Below are 21388 nucleotides of genomic sequence, written 5' to 3'. Positions count from 1 at the left end.
CAATTTTGAAGCTATTTTTGAAATAGAAAACTTTATATTCTTATAACATTTATGTGCCTTGCCTCTTCTGATATTTAGTTATTCGCCAAGACGAAGTCTAGTAAAATAGGTAATTTTAGAGGGGAAAAAAATTATTCTTTCTCAGCTTTAAAGATATACATCAAGTTATTTTGTTATGGGCGATTAATATGTTTTTTGACTTTTGGAAAAGTAAAGTAAAAGTAGAAAAAGTATTTTATTTCCAATTTTTACTCAATTTTCTTCCGAAATAGTAATGAGGAGGCGAACATAGTGTTTCGCCCCTTCTGAAATTTCAAAGTGCTCAAAAATAGTAAAAATTGGTAACTAAAAAAAATGTCATCCTTGAATTTATTTTCCAAATAGAAAGCTATATTTTCTTCTGAAATAAAAGTGAGGGGGAGAAAAATTTGCTTCTCATCTTCTGAAATTTAGACATTAATAGAATAAAATCAAGTTGGAAATTTTAGAAGAAAAAAATTGTTTTGTTTCATAACTTCGACGATATTTTCCAAATAAAAAACTTCATTTTCCTCTTAAATTATAGTAAGGGGATAGAAAACTTTATTTTCTTCTGATATAAAGTAAGGGGGGCTAAAAAAAAATTTGTATATTCTGAAATTTAGACATTTAAAATAATAAAGTCCAGTAAAATTGTTTTTTTTTTTTTTTTTTTTTTTTTAAAAAAAAAAAACTTTGAAGCTATTTTCCAAAAAGAAAATTTTATGGGGTGAAGAATATACTTCACCCCTTCTGAATTTCAGACATTCGCAGGAATAAAGTCGAGTAAAATTTATATTTAACTCTTATTTTCGACTTTAAAGCTATTTTCCAAATCGATAACTTTAGCCTCCCCTTCTGAAAATTTGACATTCGCTACAATAAAGTAAAACAGAATTGAGAATTTCATAAAAAGAAACTACTTTTTTTTCTAATTTAATAGCTATTTTTCAAATTGAAATAGAAATCTCCACCCCCCCCCCTAAGAAAAATACTTCTGCTTTGTTTCAATTTTTTTCTACATATTACAACTTTTAATTTATTCAAAAAATTTAAAACAAAAACACGAAAAGAGAAGAGGAGCACATCATAAAAAAACATAACAAGAAAACTAAAGTAAGTCCCACTGTTTTGAAAGCATCTTTTAACTGTGGGTGGTATGAAGGTGTTAAAAACCTTCATACCCCCCACAGAGTTGACCCACTGTTATCTGACTCCTCAAAAAATAGCCATCTCCTTTTACACCATGGGAAAATGACCTTTTCTTTCTTTAAATTGCCTTAATCATTTTTATGACCCTGGGCTCTTTCGTGCTTTTATAAAATGTCATATATTTACAGTACCATCTATATGTCCCTTAAGTTGTCTTAAACTAGCTTCTAAGAAATCTTATCTTGATGTTCTAGGAAAACAGATATAAGCTTTTAAGGGATCCAAGGGAATGACTCTTGTTAACATTTATTTAGGTCATTTTGTCAAGAGGTTTTTTCTGAGACAAACGTAACACGTTGCAGTTAAATTCCAGTTTTTAACTCATTTAATTGCGTCATTTAAATTTACTATTTTTAATTCAGATATAAATTTTCTGTTACCTTTTGTTTTGTTCAATTTTTGAAATTAAAATTTAACTTTACTTAAGAGTTATTAAAATTATTTGCAACTTCATTTTTTCAAACATAAATCGTGATATCAATAATTCCCATTCTCAATAAAAAATTTCTTTGGAAAACATGAAAACCAAATGTAAATTTATTTATAAGGAGGTAAGTAAATGTTTGCATTAACTCATTTAATACATTTAAATTTTATATTTATATACTGTTAGAATTCTTTTATAAGAATGGTAACATAAAAATTTTTATGTTCAATTTTTATTTCATGTTCAATTTTTATGTAACATTAAAATTGTTATGCTTTTCTTTATGTTCTTATATAAAATTTAATTTGTATAGTACTTTAATTGATAATTTTACTGTTTATTGGGTGCATGGATTTTGTTTTTATTTTATATTTTTCAAATTATTAAGACCTCTAAATTTTTTAAATTGGAACTTGGAATTTTTAGGGTTTTTAACAACTTTGTTTTCATTAAAAAAGGAAATGCAATCTTTATTTTATATTAAAAAAATCATATTTAATTTAATAAAAAAACGCATTTAATTTAATAAAAAAGTTATGAGCATCAGCTTAGAAATCCGTAGCAATTAAAATTCATTGCCATGACAAACCATTAAAAAGAATTTTTTTTTTAATTAGCAAATATGCTTTGACTTTTTTTCATTTTTCTTTCATNAAAAAAAAAAAAAAAAAAAAAAAAAAAAAAAAAAAAAAAAAAACTTTTACTCTTTGTCATAATTTTGCCACATAATATGTGGTAAAATTATGACAAAGAGAAATAGTTTTTTTCATATCAATCACAGTTTTCAAATCATATTATGATTACATGGCGTCATGAATACATAGGAATAGAATATAATATATTCAAGAGCGAATTCTTTTCAAAATTTAGCTATATTTTCTAGGGACCTGTCCATATTGGAGTAAGACAACTTTGTTTTTGTTAATCGATGAGTATAGAGAAAAAATTTCTGTATATTTTTTCAATTAGGACTTTTAAAATGTGGATATATGTGCCGATAGAAAAAAAAGTTTATAATTTCCTTCAGTTTCCATAACAGGATCAAAAACTTTTAGATTTGAAACTAAAAAATAATTTTAATTTTTATAATGGTTTTGTCTTGAAAGGGCCTTCCTAACGGTATGGTAACCGGATTCAACAGGTTTATAAAATTGGTATTTTATTATTAGCATTATATTTAGAGGAGGCTACTGTGGACATGGGGGACAAGAGTAGACAACATGAATAGCTTTTTCCCCCCTAGTCAGATTTCCTCGGTGAGATGTCGTAAATTGGTAACATTTACGCACAGTGAACCAAAAAAGTACCACCCTGAATAACTTTTGATTTAATGGTCGGATCTTCACGTGCTAGGACTCCATCTTAATAATTCGAGGGTGTGACTTCAAATATGCCAAATAATTAGTACACGATATTTTATTTTAAGTTACGCAATCAGACACAAAAACATACTTTCCCTGAATAAACATAACTTTTGTTCAACAGATTCGATTTTCTAACCCCCGTAATATAGGAGGTAGCTGTAATCTGGGAAATATGATCCCAATAGTTGGGTCGGGTGAGCTATCCAAAGTTTGGACCCCAGAATGTTAAGGAAATTGAAAAATTTGTGCACACGATTATAAAATTCATTTATCTAAAGATAATTCCATGCAAAAAATAAATTTTAGTAAATATTTATTATTTTTTATTTAATAATAGTCTCACACCCGCACACTGACAGCAGCCAGTGATGCTTGACTTCGGTGATCAGCTGGGAACCGTGTCTTAACGATCAGTCCACTACGGGACAATAATAGCCTGAAAACTTTTGAATCGTAAGGCATAGTTTTTTTTTTTTTTTTAAGTATCTAATTCCACATGGCAAATACAAAATTTGAGCGAAATTGGTTGATTAGTTCTTGAGAAATTGAGTTTTATAAGTACGACTCTTTTAAAATTTAATTTCTCAGGATTAATCGATTTCGCTGAAATTTTGTATTTTGCCATGTAGAAAACTTACAATGTTTTGTTATACAATTTGTATGCGAACAAATAACTTGTTTTCATAAACATATTCGCTAACATAATACATAAATAGCTAAAATGACAGTTAGAGATGGAGTACTGAAAGTTTATGAAAGGGCCTTCGCCAAAAATTTTTGCCCCAGGGCCCCGAGAGATCAAGTTACGGCACTGCTTTTATGTTTAATCCCATTTATTACTATACCAGAAAAAATATTTACAAATGAAAGAGATGCCAAATACAAATTCTAGTTCTAATATTTTTAAATAAAATATACTGGAATTTTTATACACAAATCTGATCGATGATTTCTTGAAAACTGCTGGACCTTGGATTTCCGAAAACTTCCGGATCGCGGTTAGCAGCAAATTTGGAAATCCAGATTTTTTTCGGAGCACAATCATCTCTGTTCCTTCCAATTATAAAATAATTTCATTAATTAAATAAAATTGAAATTAATTAAATAAATTAAAAAATAATTAAAATAAAAATTACATTTTTGTTTTTAAATATTTCTCCCGATATAAAAGAAATCGCTGCATAAGTTGTAGTTTTCTATTCTCGATTAGTTTTGCTGCATGGAGTTAATTTAATTATTTAATCATTACTGTTTTTTTTTTGTATACATAACCGTTGCTGAACCGACCTAATTTTCAAGTTTATGATTACTAATGTTCAACTACGTAGCCTGGTAATTTTCAACCAAATCAAGAATATAAGGGAGCTCCTGGATCAAGTAATAGGAGAAATTTGCCTTTGTGGAGGACTTTTTGGTGGAACTAACCCATATTTGCGTTACATGGTGAGGAAAAGCACGAAAACCTTCTATTGTTCTGACGGCAAAAGGGACTCTAACCCACGATTCATCTACCACTGAGGATATTTTATGTCAGCACTGTGGTCGGTGCAAGCCGGATGTGGAATTCGTATCGACTAGTCATCACTGGGATTTGAACCAGATTCACCTTTTTGGAAGATGAACACTCTATCCTCTGAGTCACCATGGCTCTGTTGCTGTAATTAACTTTAATGTAGAAACGTGAAATCACGAAAATATATATAAAAAAATGCACAGGGAGTTATAGGGAAAAATTAATGATCGCGAATGCCCTCCAAGGCAACTAAGTATAACAAATGACAATTAAAAAATTAGCTGCCAGCCACAATCTGATCCCCATCTTTTTAGTTGAAAATGCACTTCATTCGTAAATAAAATTTTTTTAACAAAAATATGGAATTATTACGAATATTTTATAATATATTTTGAAAAAATTACTTTAATTAATGCTTGTTATTTAAAATTGTTCTTAGTTTTAAAAATGAACCTTGTAATGTACATCATATTTTGAGATATGCTTAACAATATTAATATCAATCTTTTATTTAATATTTTAAAATTTTTGAAAAATTAGCCACATCTTTTTTTTTAAAAGAATACACAATGCTACACTGTAAAAAATGTTACAACTGGCCACCAGCTAGTAGAAAAAATTCTTAATTTTGACCTATAGAATAAAAATATTTTAATGCTGACCATTATCAACAGTTTATCTTTTGGAAAAATAAACTACGCGAGATGGTTTGAACCCCATTAAAAGTAAAGCTAGAGAGATCAAATTTGACCTGTCAAGAGGAATAGTTGGTGTGCATGACGATGAGTTTTTGAAAAATATTGTTTATTGAAATGCTTTTGTCGTGGTTTTTATTATATTTCATGTTTTTGAAATAATCCACTTGTAAGAAAAGTATTACAATTAATTTATCTCTCCAAAGTTTAGATTTGCACTTCGAAGATCTTTGGAAATATTAATATTAATTTTTTAAATATCAGGGGTGATTGTGACCCCAACTCAACAATCCGGAAAATTTCTTGAGTAAAATCATTAATGACGCATTTCAAAATATATATATAATATATCTTTATAAATTTAAATCAGTGTTGATATTTTCAAACATGAAATTCTAAATAAATTATATGTAGTATAATTTGAATGAATAATTACTTATAAGCCCACTTTTATCTCTAATCGCATTTATTACACTAACAGAAAAAAAAATTCAAATAAAAGAAATGCTAAGAATAAATTCTAGTTCTATTATTTTTAGCTAAAAATAAATTCTAGTTCTATTATTTTTAAACAAAATATACTAGAATATTTATACATAAATGTGATTGATGATTTCTTGAAACTTCAAGACCTTGGATTTCCGGAAACTTTTGGATCGTAGATAACAAAAAATCCGGAAATCCGGATTTTTCAGGAGCACAATCACCTCTGTATAATATTAAAACTCCAAACGATCAGGGGTTTTTCACTAATTTTATTTTGTATCATAAGGTAAAATTTAATATGAAATCATAATCTCTTACAATAATCGTTCGGAAAATAAACTTTGATGATATAAAGAAAAAAACATGCAAAAGAAAACATACTTTCATGGGGGGTGAACCCCCACAATGCTGGTCTCATTTTTAATAAATCTTGTTTAATACATAGTACAAGATGAAATTTGTGGATAACCCCTTATTGTTTTGAGCATTTTTAAAAAAGTACTATAAAAAGCTTTTATCACTAGATGCCAAATACGATTCCCTGTAAAATTATAAAAAACTTTTTTCAATTTTTTTGCGCATACACAGCATAAAAGAACGAGCTTAAATACTCAGTTGTGCAGTTTTTAACGATTTTTTTAAAAAAATTTTAAAAAAATTTTGTAATAAATCGTACATTTCTCCAAAAATTGTTTTTAATTCCATTGAATATTTATGAAATTATAGCAAATAAACGTAAAACAATTAAATTAATTTTTTTTATAATAATGTCTATATCTCCATAAATATTTACTCTAGGTTTACGAAACTTTATGTAGTTATTAAAAATAATGACTAAAGTAATCAATACAAGTTACAAGCTTTATGCTTGATTTTCTGGTATAGGGCTGCAAAAATACTTGTTTTCTTTTGTAATTTATTGTTGGTCTGAAAGTTTTAAATCTTATTGCTAAGTATCAAAATCGCATGAAATAAACTCCTCTAAAGTTACAAACTAATCCTTTACGTATTTCGTAAGAAATTTTAAAAAATGTCAAAAACTGGAAGTGTCTCTTCCATTATTGCAGGGTATTGTGATATATATATATATATATATATATATACAGGGTCTTTATAATTAAAGTTCCACTTTGAAATGGCTATAAAAATATAACTACCCGACCAAATGTCATCAAACTTGGTAAATGTCTATAAGAGGTCATGGGATTTTAGTTCCCGCAAAAAAAAAAAATCGTTCAAAAATTCACCACTAGCGGAGAATGGCGCTGTATGCAATAGTGTTAAACAAATGTGAAATATGCAAATTTGTTTTACACGTCATGTGACTTTGCAGTTATAAAAGTGAGGCGCCTTGTCTGAGCTGTCAGTGTTCTGAGTCGACAATGTCTGTTACCATGCAAGACCATGCTTTACTCGTGAAATGTTACTATGAATGCGACAGCAATGAACGGAGGGCTTTACAAAAGTTCCGTACTGTAAGAGGAAAACGCCAAGGTCCAATGACACAGCAAGGTTTACGGAAAATGATGGCAAAATTTCAAGTCACAGGTTTGTTATCTGTTGCACCTGTTATTTCGTTTAACCTTATTGCATACAGCGCCATCCACCGCTAGTGGTGAATTTTTGAACTTTTTTTTTTTTGCGGGAACTAAAATCCCATAACTTCTTATAGACATTTACCAAGTTTGATGACATTTGGTCGGGTAGTTTTATTTTTATAGCCATTTCAAAGTTTATATTATAGCCATTCAACTTGTTATAGCCATTTCAAGTTTTATTATTATAGCCATTCAACTTTAATTATAAAGACCCTGTATATATATATATATATATATATATATATTACAAAACAAAATATATCAGTTAATAGGAAAAAAAGTGCTGAATACTTACACTGACTTGATAATTTTTGCTACAAAATTTTTTATTCTAAAAAATATTTATAAAACATAAGCTATAGTCTTCTCAATAAAGATATCTCAATAAGAAAATAAATGTTTCCAATATTAAAAAATTTAGAAAAATCAGTAAATTTAAAATGATCCTTTTTTTAATCCTGAATGAAAATTAAAGTCAAAACACACACAGGGTTCACACGGTCCCTTAAAATTTAAAAAGCGGTAGCAAAAGTATGAAAATTAAATGTGTTTGATTAATTTTTATTTACCAATACTCTAAATATTTTCCAATCAATATAATTAATTTTGACATCAAGGGTATAGTATTTTTGTTTTAAAGTGAATGCTATTAGAAGAAAATTATTTTTTTATTGCAATATTGACACCACTTTTAAACGTTTGAAGGAATATTTGAACCCCGTTTTTTTTAATAGTAATTTCTTCAAAAATAACTTTTTTTCCCTTTAGATCAGAAAAAGCACCATTTTGTCTAGAAGAAATTTGTGTTTTCTTCTTCTTTTTTTTGCCAAGAGAAGCTAAATACGTTTTTATTTTTAAATTAATTGGATCTTAAAAGAAGCTCATTTTAACTACAAAAACTTAATTAGTTTTTTTTTTTTTTCCTTTTTTTTTCAAAAATTTTTCAGCTTTAAAATAAAATATTTTTGCATGAAATTTTGTATAAAATATTTAGTGTGGAAAAAAAATTTTAAATAAAATATAATTGAAATTTTGGTGAAGTTCTAAACACAAATGGGGAATAATAATATGAAGAAATATGATAAAACAAAATTAAAAAAAAATTTAAAAATAATCAAAAATAAAATATTAAATTTTATGAAATAAATCTCAAATGAAATAATAGCACAGCTATCATAATGACAACGAAAAGTTTACAAGCACTCAAAATTCGCCAAATAATAGAAAAAAAAACTAAATATCTTTCAGCCAAGTCAAAGAAGACTCTGATATACTCATAGCTCCTGTTCTAACAAAAGGGTCCTTTAAAAGAATGTGATGACATAACTGGTTATTGGGTGGTCAAACAAGTTCAGGGGAAGGAAATAGTCGGCACAATTGGTGAGCCAGCGCCGTTGAAAGGGCAAGTTTTTGAGTGGCACATATGTTGTGCCCGCCGCAGGCAAAGGGTTAAAATGTTAATGTGACTTAATGATTTTTTTAGACCATAATAATGGCAATAGACACTAAGTTTTAATAAAAAAAAATTAACACATGATTTGAAAGGAGTAACAGAGCAACACAAGAATACTCTTTATTACTTTACTTGCCACTCAACAAAGAATGATCAAATAAATATTATTTTGCTTTCATTAAAATCCTGTGTCTGTTTCCCTGCTCTGTTCGACTGCATCATTTTACAAGCCGAGGAGGATTATAAGAACTGATGAAACGGGTGCAGGATAATTATAAATGCTAAAATGCTTCTTCAAAATAGAATTCAAAAATGAAAATAAAAATACGATTTGCTGAATCATGAAATTGATGCTGAATTGACATTGATGTCTGAATGCTGAACTGACATTGCACTTGAAACAGATATCTCAACCGAATTTTAACGCTGCCTGATTTGATTTCCGCCTACCTGAATGAGAAAAGTGCTGTGTAGTGGTTTCGGAATCGGATTCTCTGAGTCCCTACTTGCTTACTGCCTGTCAGTCTCATTGAGGGATGATGGAGGTCCAGTCTGTGATTGACTTGTTTTCGCTAGCGGTGGTTTCCTTCAACGGGAGATGATTTGTGAAAGAATGAAAAACCAAGAAAGTGATCTTAAATGGTGGCTAGGATTCTGTTCTCGTGTGCAGTTTTGTGATAGTGAATACGCGCCTTTCATCAAAAATTTAGAATGATTTATTAACCGTAAAAAAACGGTGTTTTCCCGTGTTTATGTTCATCCACAGTATTAATTTCTTTAATGGTATTTATATAATGAATATTTACTTTGATCTGTGCTTTTTTTTTGATAATTTAAAAATATTTTTTGATTATCAAACTATTTGGTGCTTAAATAGCAAAAATAATAATAGATTTTGATTATAATTTTTGAATTTTTTTTTTTCATTCTTGAAATTTCATTTGAAATGGTTAATTTTTATTCATTGATCTTATTTTCATTGTTTGTTTTTGCATTTTCAAAGACTTATTTACTGTTATTGAAATTTACTTTCTCTTCATGGAATTTTACTTTAATAAATTGATTTAATTCGACTAGCATAAAAAATGCTATAGGATATTTAGTTTCATTTTAATTATATTATGTGTTATAATATATGATCAATTGAATATTTTTGTAAAAATTAAATTTTGTTTTAATATTTTTCATAAGATAAAGATAAATTAGCAACTATGAGATTTAATTTATTTCTAAATGTAATTTTTAATTATTGACATTTCTTTCGGTTATTTGAATGCCCTTACTGTGTGGCAGAAATTATAAATTAAATATGGTAACCAAAAATAGTACAACAAATAATTTTGAAAATCAATACAAAATTTTTCAAAATTTGAATTTAAATGAAGTTAGACCCAGAGAAGGTTCAGGCATTTCCATTAACAGACCAAGTTTGTAAGAGAAAGAGTCAAATCCAACATAAAGTGACCAAACCACAAATTGACAATGAAAAGTATCTGGATACACTCAAAATACATTCAAAATAAAAATAATAAAAGTGACAACTACCCGATGGTGACTAAGAAAACTGTCTTGTTAAATACTAACACAGGTAGTAGTTTAAAAATAAACCCAACAAATAATTTTCGAAAAATTATGTGCCCATAAAGAAAAAAAAAGATATAAATGAAAACAAACAAAGGGTAATTTGCAAATTAACCAAACTTGCACTTCAGATTAAAATAAGGAAAATAGCTAAGTCAGTTAAATTTCAAAACCTGGTATACCTAATACCATACTGAATGTGAAAGCTTTGCTTTGGATTTCAATTAGTAATTAATTGTGTTAAACGGACTGTAATGTAAAATCTGAAAAGACTGATCACCTTTTCTGATTATAAAAGGAATTTGTCACTACACATTTTCATTCCTCAAATCCTGGTTAATTGCAATAAAAATACCAATAAAGAAAAATAAATATAGAGAAAGTAGAAAGAAACGGAAATTTTATTAAAAAAAAGAAAGAATAAAAAATTTTAGATATAAGGAAAACAAAATGAAAATGTTAAAGAAAATTTTGGACATAAAAAGAAATAAGAATTAAAAAAAAACGTAAACTAAGTGAATTTAAAGAAAAATAAAACAAAAAATAGATTAAAAGTAAAGATTTAAATAGCAAAACTGAAGATTATCTTGAAATACCAAATATTCTTGAGACTAATTGTGATAATGGTGTGCAACATTGTCAAGATCATGCTGACGGAATTAGGCATGAATTAGACGGAATTAGGCATGAATTAGACGGACGGTTGACGGAATTAGATAATGAAAAAAATTTCCAACTTCAGGAAATTTTAGAAGATTTTTCAGATATTTTTGCTAAAAATAAATATGATATGGAGACAATAAGAATTGAACCCAAAAAGGTAAGAGTATCATCAGACTTACCAGCGTCATTTTTTTCTCATTGAAAATAAAAATACTGAAGTCATAAATTTCAGCCATTGTGTCAATTTTTTTGTATTTTATTTTCAAAGTATAGTATTCAATCCTGAAAACAATTTTCAGACTGAAATTTTTTTGACAAAAAGTGTCAATTTGTATTTTTATATCTCATATCACTTGCATTTTCATATTATTTATCGTTCATGCTTTTGAATATTTACATTTTTAAAAAAATTTTTTAGAGATTTTCTTATCCTAAGTGAAAAGTTTACTTTAATTGTGTTAGTATGAGGAATAACTTTATTTATTGTGATTATCAAGAAGAACTGAAAAAACGTAAATCACAAAAACTATTGAAAATGAAGATCTAACACTTCAATTTGATGGTAGCGCTACTTCAATTTTTATTTTTCTTCCTCGAACACTTTATGAAAAAAAAATTTTACATGGTGTACAAATATGTATTTTTTATAATTCATGTTACTTTATATCTTGTTGATATCACAAATATTATTATTTTTTTTCATTTTAATTGTGTCATCATAGCGAATGTTTTGCAAAGGGATAATTTTTAAAATTTTTAAATATTAGTTAGAATTTTTAGGTGAGGGGGGATGTATCATAAAAAGCTTCTATTAATCTTTTTCTGTTAGTTCCTCACTATAAAACTTAATCCTAATTAATTATTCAAATCGAAACACTTACCAAACTATTAAAAAGCCCTATCCTGTTCCTAAATCTATTTTTGGCTCAAGTATGCATAATTAATTGTGAAGACATTTTTCCCTTTAATCTTCGTGGAAATCACCCGACCTATTTCATAAACCAATAGTAATTTCTAAGATTTCCCTCTTTTCCCTAAGTAGAGACATTTTCGGATTTTTTGCAAGATTTTCCCTACCAGAAAGACTGATCGCCGATGGAGTAAACTTCACTTTTCGCTCGCCACTCAACAAAGAATGATAAAATAAATATTATATTGCTTTCATTAAAATCCTCTGTCTGTTTTCCTGCTCGGTCCGACTGCATCATTTTATATATATATATTGTACAACTAGTATTTTTGGCTAACTTTTATATTTGTTTTCTAAAATAGCTAGTTTTAATTATTATAGCTTTATTAATTTTGTTTTGATTATCATTGTCTCATGTCAAAAACATACCTTGTTATTCTTATTTTAAAAATTACAAAAAGTGTTCTTATTTGAAATGTTATTTTTTAAAAAAATTTAAGTACTCAGTGTTAAACAAGGATTTACCATAGTAAATTCTTAGTGGATAGTTTCTCGATTTAACCATCACTGTGAGTTCAATATGTTACAACAGAAGAATATCAAACAAAATCTATAAATTTTTTACTACAATTATTTTTGATTCTTACTTTGTAAAAAAAAATTCTTAAAAACCACGGTAAAACTACTAACACCTTTTAACATTTGCAAGAAACATAAATACAGTCAGACCTCGATATAAGGTCACCATAAGGGACATCGCAAAAGTGACCTTATAAGCGGGGTGACCTTTTAACCGATTCATTGTCAGTTCGTGACTGAGCATGTAAATAGTACACATTAAGACTTTTTTAAAATGTTAATACAAACAAAAACGATCAGCCATAAATTAAATGTTTAAGTCAATAAATTTTAACAGAATTAGTAAAGAATTAAAGAAATTTAGATTTATAAAAAAAAATTTTTTATTTACAATAGAGCTGTTTACAAATTTCCTCAAAGTGCACATACATACATTACATCTTATCTTATTTAAAATAATCATTTATGCAGGTCTGTCTCGTTTTTGGTTTCATTTTTTGAACAATGTTTTCTAGATTTTGTAACTTCTCAAAATGTTACTCAACTCCCTCATGATTTGTAAAAAAATTTCGTATCACATTTATTGCATTGGAGGCTTCGACGTGGGTTACAGCTACAGTCTCAGGATCACTGTCATTGTCCTCACTGTCCACAACTTGTGAAAAAATTTCAGAAATTGTAGCTTGTTCGTTGGCTGCAACATTTTCCTAGAACTCGAGAGGGGTAATTGCCTCGTAAGGAAGTTAAATAGGCTTTTGATAGAAAAGAGCTTCCCTCGCCTCAGATAAAAATGACCTTATAAGCGATAACGATTCTTAAAATTTGACCACATATCCGATATTTTGTAACAAAGAATTCCTATTCAGTGAGCCAGGACTTTGGAAAAGTGGCCTTATATGCAGGGTGACCTTATATGCGGATGACCTTATATCGAGGTCTGACTGTACATATATATATATTAGAAAAAAATAAATAAACATCCAAAATGTAACTCACTACTATCTCACGATAAATCCTTTAATTATAGCATGCATTCTAATTTATTAATTTCTATATTATTTGAGATAAAAAATGCAACAAACAATAAGGATAAATATTCTTATACAATATACAGTGTAACGTCCCATATCCGGACGCCCCTTTCCCGGAAGGGTCGATTTCCCGGACACTTTTTAACAATCAAAATAAACAAACATCTCTCCATCGTCCCCTTTCCTTAAAAAAAAAATAAAAAAATCTTTTGACACATTTTCTCTTTTCCGCATTGAACCCATAAATCACCAGAAAGGGGAAGTGAAGATCTACCAAGACCATTGAGTGACCGTTAGTGACGCTCCTCCCTTGGAATGTAGGAAAAAGAGGGAGATTTCTTTTCAAAAGACTGCAACTGAGTCCCCTCCCCCCCCTCCTTTCCCATGCAGGTGGCAAGTAAAAGAGGCATTTCCTGGAACCTTTTTATTGAAAGTAGAAATACTGTGGAAAAGGGTAAAGGAAGCAAGCGTTAAGGTGGAGGGGGAGTCTAAATGGAAAATTTGAATAGGTCTAAACGGATATACGTCCTTGAGAAACAAAACATTTGTTCTTTCCCATACCATGTAATATTTAGGAGGCGGGGGGAAAAGGGGGTAACATTCTCTCTTAAGCAGATTCTTTCAGTCATAGAAGAAAAAATAAAAAGAACCCGATCAGCGTGCCCCGCCTTTATGCTTGATTGATAGCCAATGATTGGAGAGAAAACAATAATTTGTTACTTCCCCACCCTCAACTTAAATGATCTCCTCTTTACACTTATTTTCTTTCACAAATAAGGAGGAAATGAATTTTTCTCCTCCACCTACCCACTTTAATGAATGACGGGAATTTCCCTTTCTTGCTTGAATCATTCTAGTTAAAAATGGCGGATTATTATTTTCATATGACAATTTTTTTTTCGTCTTCTATATTTTAAGCAATAATATTTTTTTTTCTAATATTTCATATTTTATTGATTAGATATTCTAATACTAAAACATTATTCCCTTCAAAATAATGTTTATTTATTTTTTGCTTCTTAAATTTAGATCATTTTAAGCTTTGTTCCAGAATGACATGAATTTCCCCTTTCTGCTTGAATCGTTCTAGTTCAAAATGGCAGATTAATATTTTCATAACTGCTAAATTTTTTTCGTTTTCCATATTTTCAGCAATAATTTCCAATAAAAAAAGTAATTGTTTTATTTATACCTTCAATAACAATAAAATACTGATCATAAGTTAGATTTAAAATAAACAAGAAAAAATATTTAGTAGTCAAAACTTGTCATTATACTTTTACTTATAAAAAGGATAACTAAAATGTTTACTAACAGATGTGTGTGTAACTTAATGTTTAAAGCTTTAGAAAGATACAATCTGTAAATTACTTTGTTTGAAAAGTTATTGATATACAATTGAGTATTCTTAAACAAATTATTGAAATCGTGAGAAGGAAGGGGAAGCATGCAGGTTGCTTTTATGAAATTCCTATCAATGAGACTCCAAATGAATCATTTACGAGAAAAGCGTTAACAACCAAGAGGTGATCTGCCAAACAAGAGGAACGGGTAATGAAATATAGCTGGATTGGTAAATCATGTGCAGGTAACTGTTGTGTTTAAAGAAGGTTGAATTTATTTAGCATAACATGGAATTAAACTTCCACAACATCCACTAACGCCAGTGAATTTCTTAAATAGTCTCTTAGTTTTAAGGGTAGGAAAAAATTTAATTTCAATTATGTTTGAATGAATGTATAAACCTTTTTGTTGATTTTTTAAATCCTAAATTATCGATTTCTTGAAGATGAAATTGACACTTACTTGGTGAAAGTGTTATATTTAATTAAAATAGAAATAAGAATTTTTAATTTTCCTACAGTTTCTTCAAAAGAATTACTTTATCATCTTGGTACACAAATATTCCTTCCAGCTGAGTTTTCTCAATTATTGAATCCATAAGAGTCTGAGAAATTGCAGAAGCTGCTTTTAAACTGAAAACTAATCTATTTTTAAATGTGCTCTCATTGGTTGAAAATGCTATTTTATCTTGCTATTTTTCTGGAAGGTTTTGCTGTGAGAACATGTTAGGAAGATCTTAACAGCAGAAGAAGCAGTAATTATGTAAGTTTGAATCTTACGAAACAAGGTGTGCCAAATGTTTACAATGCTATTACTTAATCTTAAGTCTAAAGCCAATCTAAATTTTTGCTTCTGTTTGGGATCATTTGTATATTTTTTTTTACCAAAAGCATTGAGCATAACCACTGGATTGCACTCCATGAAATTAATCCTACTTCACCATTTCATGTAATTTCATAAGCATTTCTTGTAGTAAAGCTTAAGGCACAGAAAATGACAAAGTAGGAATAGGATAATCATGAATAAAAGAAATTTCAGGCATTATTTTATTTGTATGACCAAGTGCTTTAAAAATTTTGAAAAGACTTTATAATTTTCTAATAATAATCGTTTTAATTGTCATTGTTTTGGTTCATCGAGATAACCTAGTTAGAAATCATCTTCCTGTAACTCACTTTTTCTTAAATTTATAACATATTTTGTAGATTCAATTAAACTTTAAAATTCCTGTCTTTTAATTTATCTTATTTTTCATTTTTAACACTAGAATTTAATTTTGAATAGCCATAATCTCATACTGTATCAACAGGATACATTTGGCAAATATCTTGTCCCTTATTCAAATGTACAGTTTCCTCAGACTTGCTGTTAAGAAAAATATTACAAGTATAGCATTTATTATTTTTATTTTGAAATCTACAAAAGTTTTTAACCTGTCCCAAATTATAAATTGAAGCGTAAGTTACAATATTTTTATGGTCTAGAACCGGTTTAAAAATTACATTAGTATCTGAAGGATTTTTAACTATTATCCTTGCATAAATACACCGAAGAGCCATTATATTATGACCACCCTCCATCTATAACAATGTTTTCATGGGGCACATTAGGACCCATAATCCTCATAGAACAATCCCTGACATCTGTAAGCTATTTGAACATAGTTGCAAACCAGGTTCACCCATTCATGGCAAGTTTTTCCTGCGGGGGATGGTGTTTACCAACAGGATAATGCACCATGTCATAAGGGTCGAATCGTCGAGGAACATTCCAGTGACTTTCAAGTCATGTCTTGGCCCCCAAATTCGCCTGACCTTAATCCAATAGAGCATTTGTGGTCCTAATTGGAAAACCAAATTCGTGCTGCCACGCTACCCCCTTGCAATGTGAGGGAATTGCAGGACCTGTTGGTGAGTGCTTGGTACCTATCAGCACCTTGTGGAAGCAATGCCACGGCAAGTGCTAGCAGTTTTGAGGGCTAAAGGTGGTCCTACATGTTATTAGCAGGGTGGTCATAATGTAATGGCTCTTCAGTGTATATTCCTCAGAATTTAATGAAATCTTACGATTTAATATAACCCATCCATTTTGTTTATGAATTTGTTCAGTATCTGAATGTTGCTTATTATAAATCTCCTCACTAATACTTGACACTGGATCTTTTTCATAATCAAAGTTAATATTACTATTACAATGCTTTTGCCTTATTATTACTACCCTATCGCCTTAAATCATTATAGAATTACAATTTGGAAATAATTGAATATTATGCATTGGCATGAAATCATATCCCAACATTTCTTTAAAAACCAACAAAAAAATGTTTTACAAAAAGTGTATGTTTAAATAATTTATTATGAAAGAGATTTGAATAAAACTCAAAAACAAGACCTTAGAATTTATGGTACTAATTGAGAGCAAATACAAAACAGGTTCGTATTTATTATTAAGTTCATTAAATGTATAATTAGAAATTATTGAAAGAAAAGAGCTTGAATCAATCAGAAAAGGTGCAGAATAATCTTTAAATTGCACATTAATGAGAGGTAATTTAGAGGTTTTGCTATGCACATTGGCAATAATTTCATGACATTTATCAGTTTAAGTATAACATACATTTTGCATTTCTTTAGAATTAGTAGTTTAGGTAGAATTATTTTTCTTTTCATTAATTAATGATACATTATTTGCTGATGACTGAATAGGTGTTGGTAACTCAAATGCATCAGCATTATTTGATCTAAAACTTAGTTTAAATTAAGGTTATAAGGGGTAGTATTAGGGTTCGGATAAGATTCAGGTCTATTATTATTGCAAGTAGTATTAGGATTTAGATAAGGTTGAGCTCTATAACTTTGATAACTTCTATTATTTGGGAAATTTCTTCTATTTTGATAGTTTCTATTATATCTATTAGTTTGTTCATTTGGATGAACATTATTCAAATATTCTCTGCAAAATTTCATAATGAGACCATGTCTGCCACAATAAAACACAAAAATTCTATTCAAAGTTTTGTTAGTTATTGTTATATTAAGCGATATATGCGAGTGCTTTCTATTATTGCAATAAACTTTCTGTTTATAATTGCTATTTTTATAATGTTTTCCCTCTTTGATACTGATTATTAGCTTGATATGTCAATATTTTGTAATTGCTGCACTCCTTCTACAGAATTCTCATAATTTTTGATATTTTCTTCCAAAATTGTTTCTGAACTGTTCAACAAAATAGCAGGCATTAAGCTGTCTATAATCTCAAAAGTTAATTAATAGTTTGAATAGTTAAAATGAACTTAATAAATCATCCATTTAATATTTCATTGTTAACTTTTTGTCAAGATCTGGTACAGCAGGTGTACCATAATAACTAGATTTAAAATGCTGAGAGTTGTATCCAAAAGGTAAAATATTGTTGTGGATCATTGCATGTTGCAGATCATTTTGTAAAATTTTACTAAAGAAAAAACATCTGAAACACTTACTCGCATGTAAGGATCACACAGAATCTCTCTTAACTCTGCATCCTCTGCACATCCTATAAGAGAACTAGCATGTAGGAACTCTAGAACCTGCAATTAAATCTTTTATATTAAACATGAGATATTAATTATAATGATTTTATTTATTACAAGTACAACAGATTTGTATCTGAATTTCAAAATATGAAAAAAATCGGAAACAACGAATAAAACATCATATTTCTAATATGAAAAACTTAAAAAGAAAAAAATTTGAACTCTCACTTGCCAATAAAACTGAAAACTTATATAAAATACATTTCATTATGAAAAAAAGGTGTGTGAATTTTTTATTTATTATGAACAGAGAAGTTGCTAAAGGTAAAATCCATTAATAACACTTAACACATCCTCTAAAAAGTTGGATTTTTGAAGGAGAAGCAAGCTTTAAATGAACCAACAGAATAATATACTTAATACAAATAGTATGAATATAGTTTTAAATAAGTTTAAAAAGTATTTTAATCAATTAAATGAAGAAATAGTTTAAAATTAATTATAATTACGAAAATTAAATTGTTTGCCCATAAAATCATAATTTTCATCTGTAAACCCCATAACTCAAAATTAGAAGGGAAAAAATTTATCTACAAAAAAAAGAAAAAACAACAAAAATTAATAAGAAAATGACTTAAAAGGAGCAGACTTACCTCCCTTGCTGCAGGTAAGGCATCAGGAACAGGGCACCTGACAAGATTGTATGACTGGGTGCTTATTCTATCATATAGCTAAAATTAAACATGTACATATGTAAACAAAATAGTAAAATATCAATGAGTACATATGAATAAGTTTAAGTTCAGAATTTACTGGAAAGTGTAAAAAGGCAATTAATGTTTAGTAAAATATAATGTGAACATTTTAGGAAAAGCATGTTGCATCAAAATCACTAAGAAAAAAATACAAAGAAAATAACAGAAAATTCAATCATTTAAAGACTGAAAAGTTTGTTATAAAATAAACACTATAATACTAAAGACAATAACACTCATATATTTATAACAGTTAAGTCATTTTTAAATATTAACTAATAATTTTACAGTGTTATGAAATTAACATTCTAAAAATATTATTTATAATTATTTAAAAGAAAAAACACTTATTTTCGAATCTCAGATTATTAAGATATTTTAACTATAATTAATTACAAAACTCAAAAAAACGGATCCTATTTACTCCACTGCTTGTTATACATTCATTTTCAACATTCTAACTGATAATTATTGAAATTACGAAATATTAAACACAATTAAAAAGAGTTCATTTTAAGGTCATACACTATAAAATTTCCAATACAAATTTTTTAAATCAAATCACGAGTGCCATTTTCAGTTTCTCTGCCATGACACACTATATTTTAAATATACCATATTTTTAATTTAAAAGAGCATGGAAATTGAGTAATGTAAGATTATCAAATATACTATATATATTTAGTGAAGAAGGAATATCCTACAACATTATGTGTAAAGATTTAAACTTTTGAGTTGTAGGACCTATTTTCTGTTACAATTTGGACTCATGTGTTGATTGTTGTTAGCTGTAAAATTTTAACTTTTCAATATGGTTTTGTAATGAATACATGAAAACACTTAATAAGTGAATATATGAAATAATAAATTTCAAAAAACATTCACTTGTTAAGTGTTTCCTCATAAACAAAAATTAAAAACTTTTTAAAACCAAGAAAATTAAATCAAAGGTCCTTCCAGTCTGTTTTTTTTTTTTTTTTTTTCAAGTTAGTCAATTTTACCGCTAGATGCAAATTCAATCATTTCCTTCCGAAAACTACAAACAGAAGTTTTCTTATTTATTAGTAGTATTACAGGACTGTGAACTACAGCATTTTTTCAAAATATTTTTATAGTAATTGACAACAAAACCTTAAGCTTTCAGAATTTTTGGTAACTTTGCCAACATTTTAAAAACCTCCCCACGAGAGAGCTGGAACAAAGATGTTTCATATGAATTTTTTAATCATTTGCGAGTAATGGTGTGGAAAACAACTTAAATCAAATTTATAAAAACTACTAAGCTATTACTAAAGTATCTTCTGTTCTTAAGTTATAAAATTAGCTACCCTGAAAAGAAATTTTCCCAAAAAGTATAGTAAGGTAGCAAGTCTTGGTATTACCCAATTTTTCATAAAAAACTTTTTCAAGTTATAATCAATATTATAAATGCTAATTAACTAAAGTTTTAAAGAAACCCATTTCTTGAAGTGAAATTAAAACAGGCTGAACAGAAATTCTATTTTAGCATTTAAAATTAGGAGTGATATTAAGAAACATAACATAATAGATACAAAAGTAAAACTGTAATATAAAGATAAAAATCATTGAATTTAAAAGAGTAACAATTAACATTAATCTTATAGAGCTAAAAAAATTGAACTTTTACAATCTGCCGAAATTAGGTAGAAGAAAAGAGAATTTTAAGCATATTTTAACTGACAAACTAATCCTAATAATATATTGCTCACAGGGAAGTAATACAGTGTAACGTCCCATATCCGGACGTCCCTTTTCCGGAAGCAGAGCCGGATTACACCTTTCGTAGGCCCTAGGCACAGAGCCGTTTTTGGGCCCTCCCCTCCTTCCCCCACTCCTCCCCTCTTTTCAAAATATATGTTAAAATTTTCTTGCATATTTTTTTTTTTACATTTTTATTAATATGTATTTTAATTTACGAATTTGTTTACATTATCTGCAATACCGACATACTGCCGATATTGCAGTTGATATCGATAATACCATTATGATTAGTTCGATCGATAACTATGTAAACACTTCACGTCAACAATACAACTACAAACCAGCAAAGAAAACAGTGAAATTGATAGTGAGATTAATTACAAGAAATATTTATACAGTAGAGAACCAATTATCTGGGATGCTCGGGACCATCGCTATCCCGGATGTCTGAATTTCCCAGTTTTCTGGATCGACCAAAAAGTGTCATTAATCGATGTTTTATCGAACCCGAATTACAAGG

General features: G+C 28.4%; 1 protein-coding gene across 2 annotated transcripts in view; it reads right to left on the bottom strand.

The window, feature by feature from the left end:
* The window catches only part of LOC107442297 (peripheral plasma membrane protein CASK), a 138669-nt gene that overhangs the window by 39530 nt on the left and 77751 nt on the right, over positions 1-21388 (bottom strand). For both annotated transcript variants that reach the window (XM_071188090.1, XM_071188091.1), the window contains 2 exons: positions 19045-19122; positions 18359-18445 (listed from right to left, as the gene is read on the bottom strand). In XM_071188090.1, coding sequence (XP_071044191.1) covers positions 18359-18445; positions 19045-19122 — 165 coding nt within the window. The remainder of the gene's footprint in view (positions 1-18358; positions 18446-19044; positions 19123-21388) is intronic.

Source organism: Parasteatoda tepidariorum, chromosome X2 (genome assembly GCF_043381705.1).
Source record: "Parasteatoda tepidariorum isolate YZ-2023 chromosome X2, CAS_Ptep_4.0, whole genome shotgun sequence".
In the NCBI taxonomy this organism is placed as follows: domain Eukaryota; kingdom Metazoa; phylum Arthropoda; class Arachnida; order Araneae; family Theridiidae; genus Parasteatoda; species Parasteatoda tepidariorum.
The sequence above is the reverse complement of the archived record's forward strand: the minus strand, read 5'-3'. Positions and strand labels throughout refer to the sequence as shown.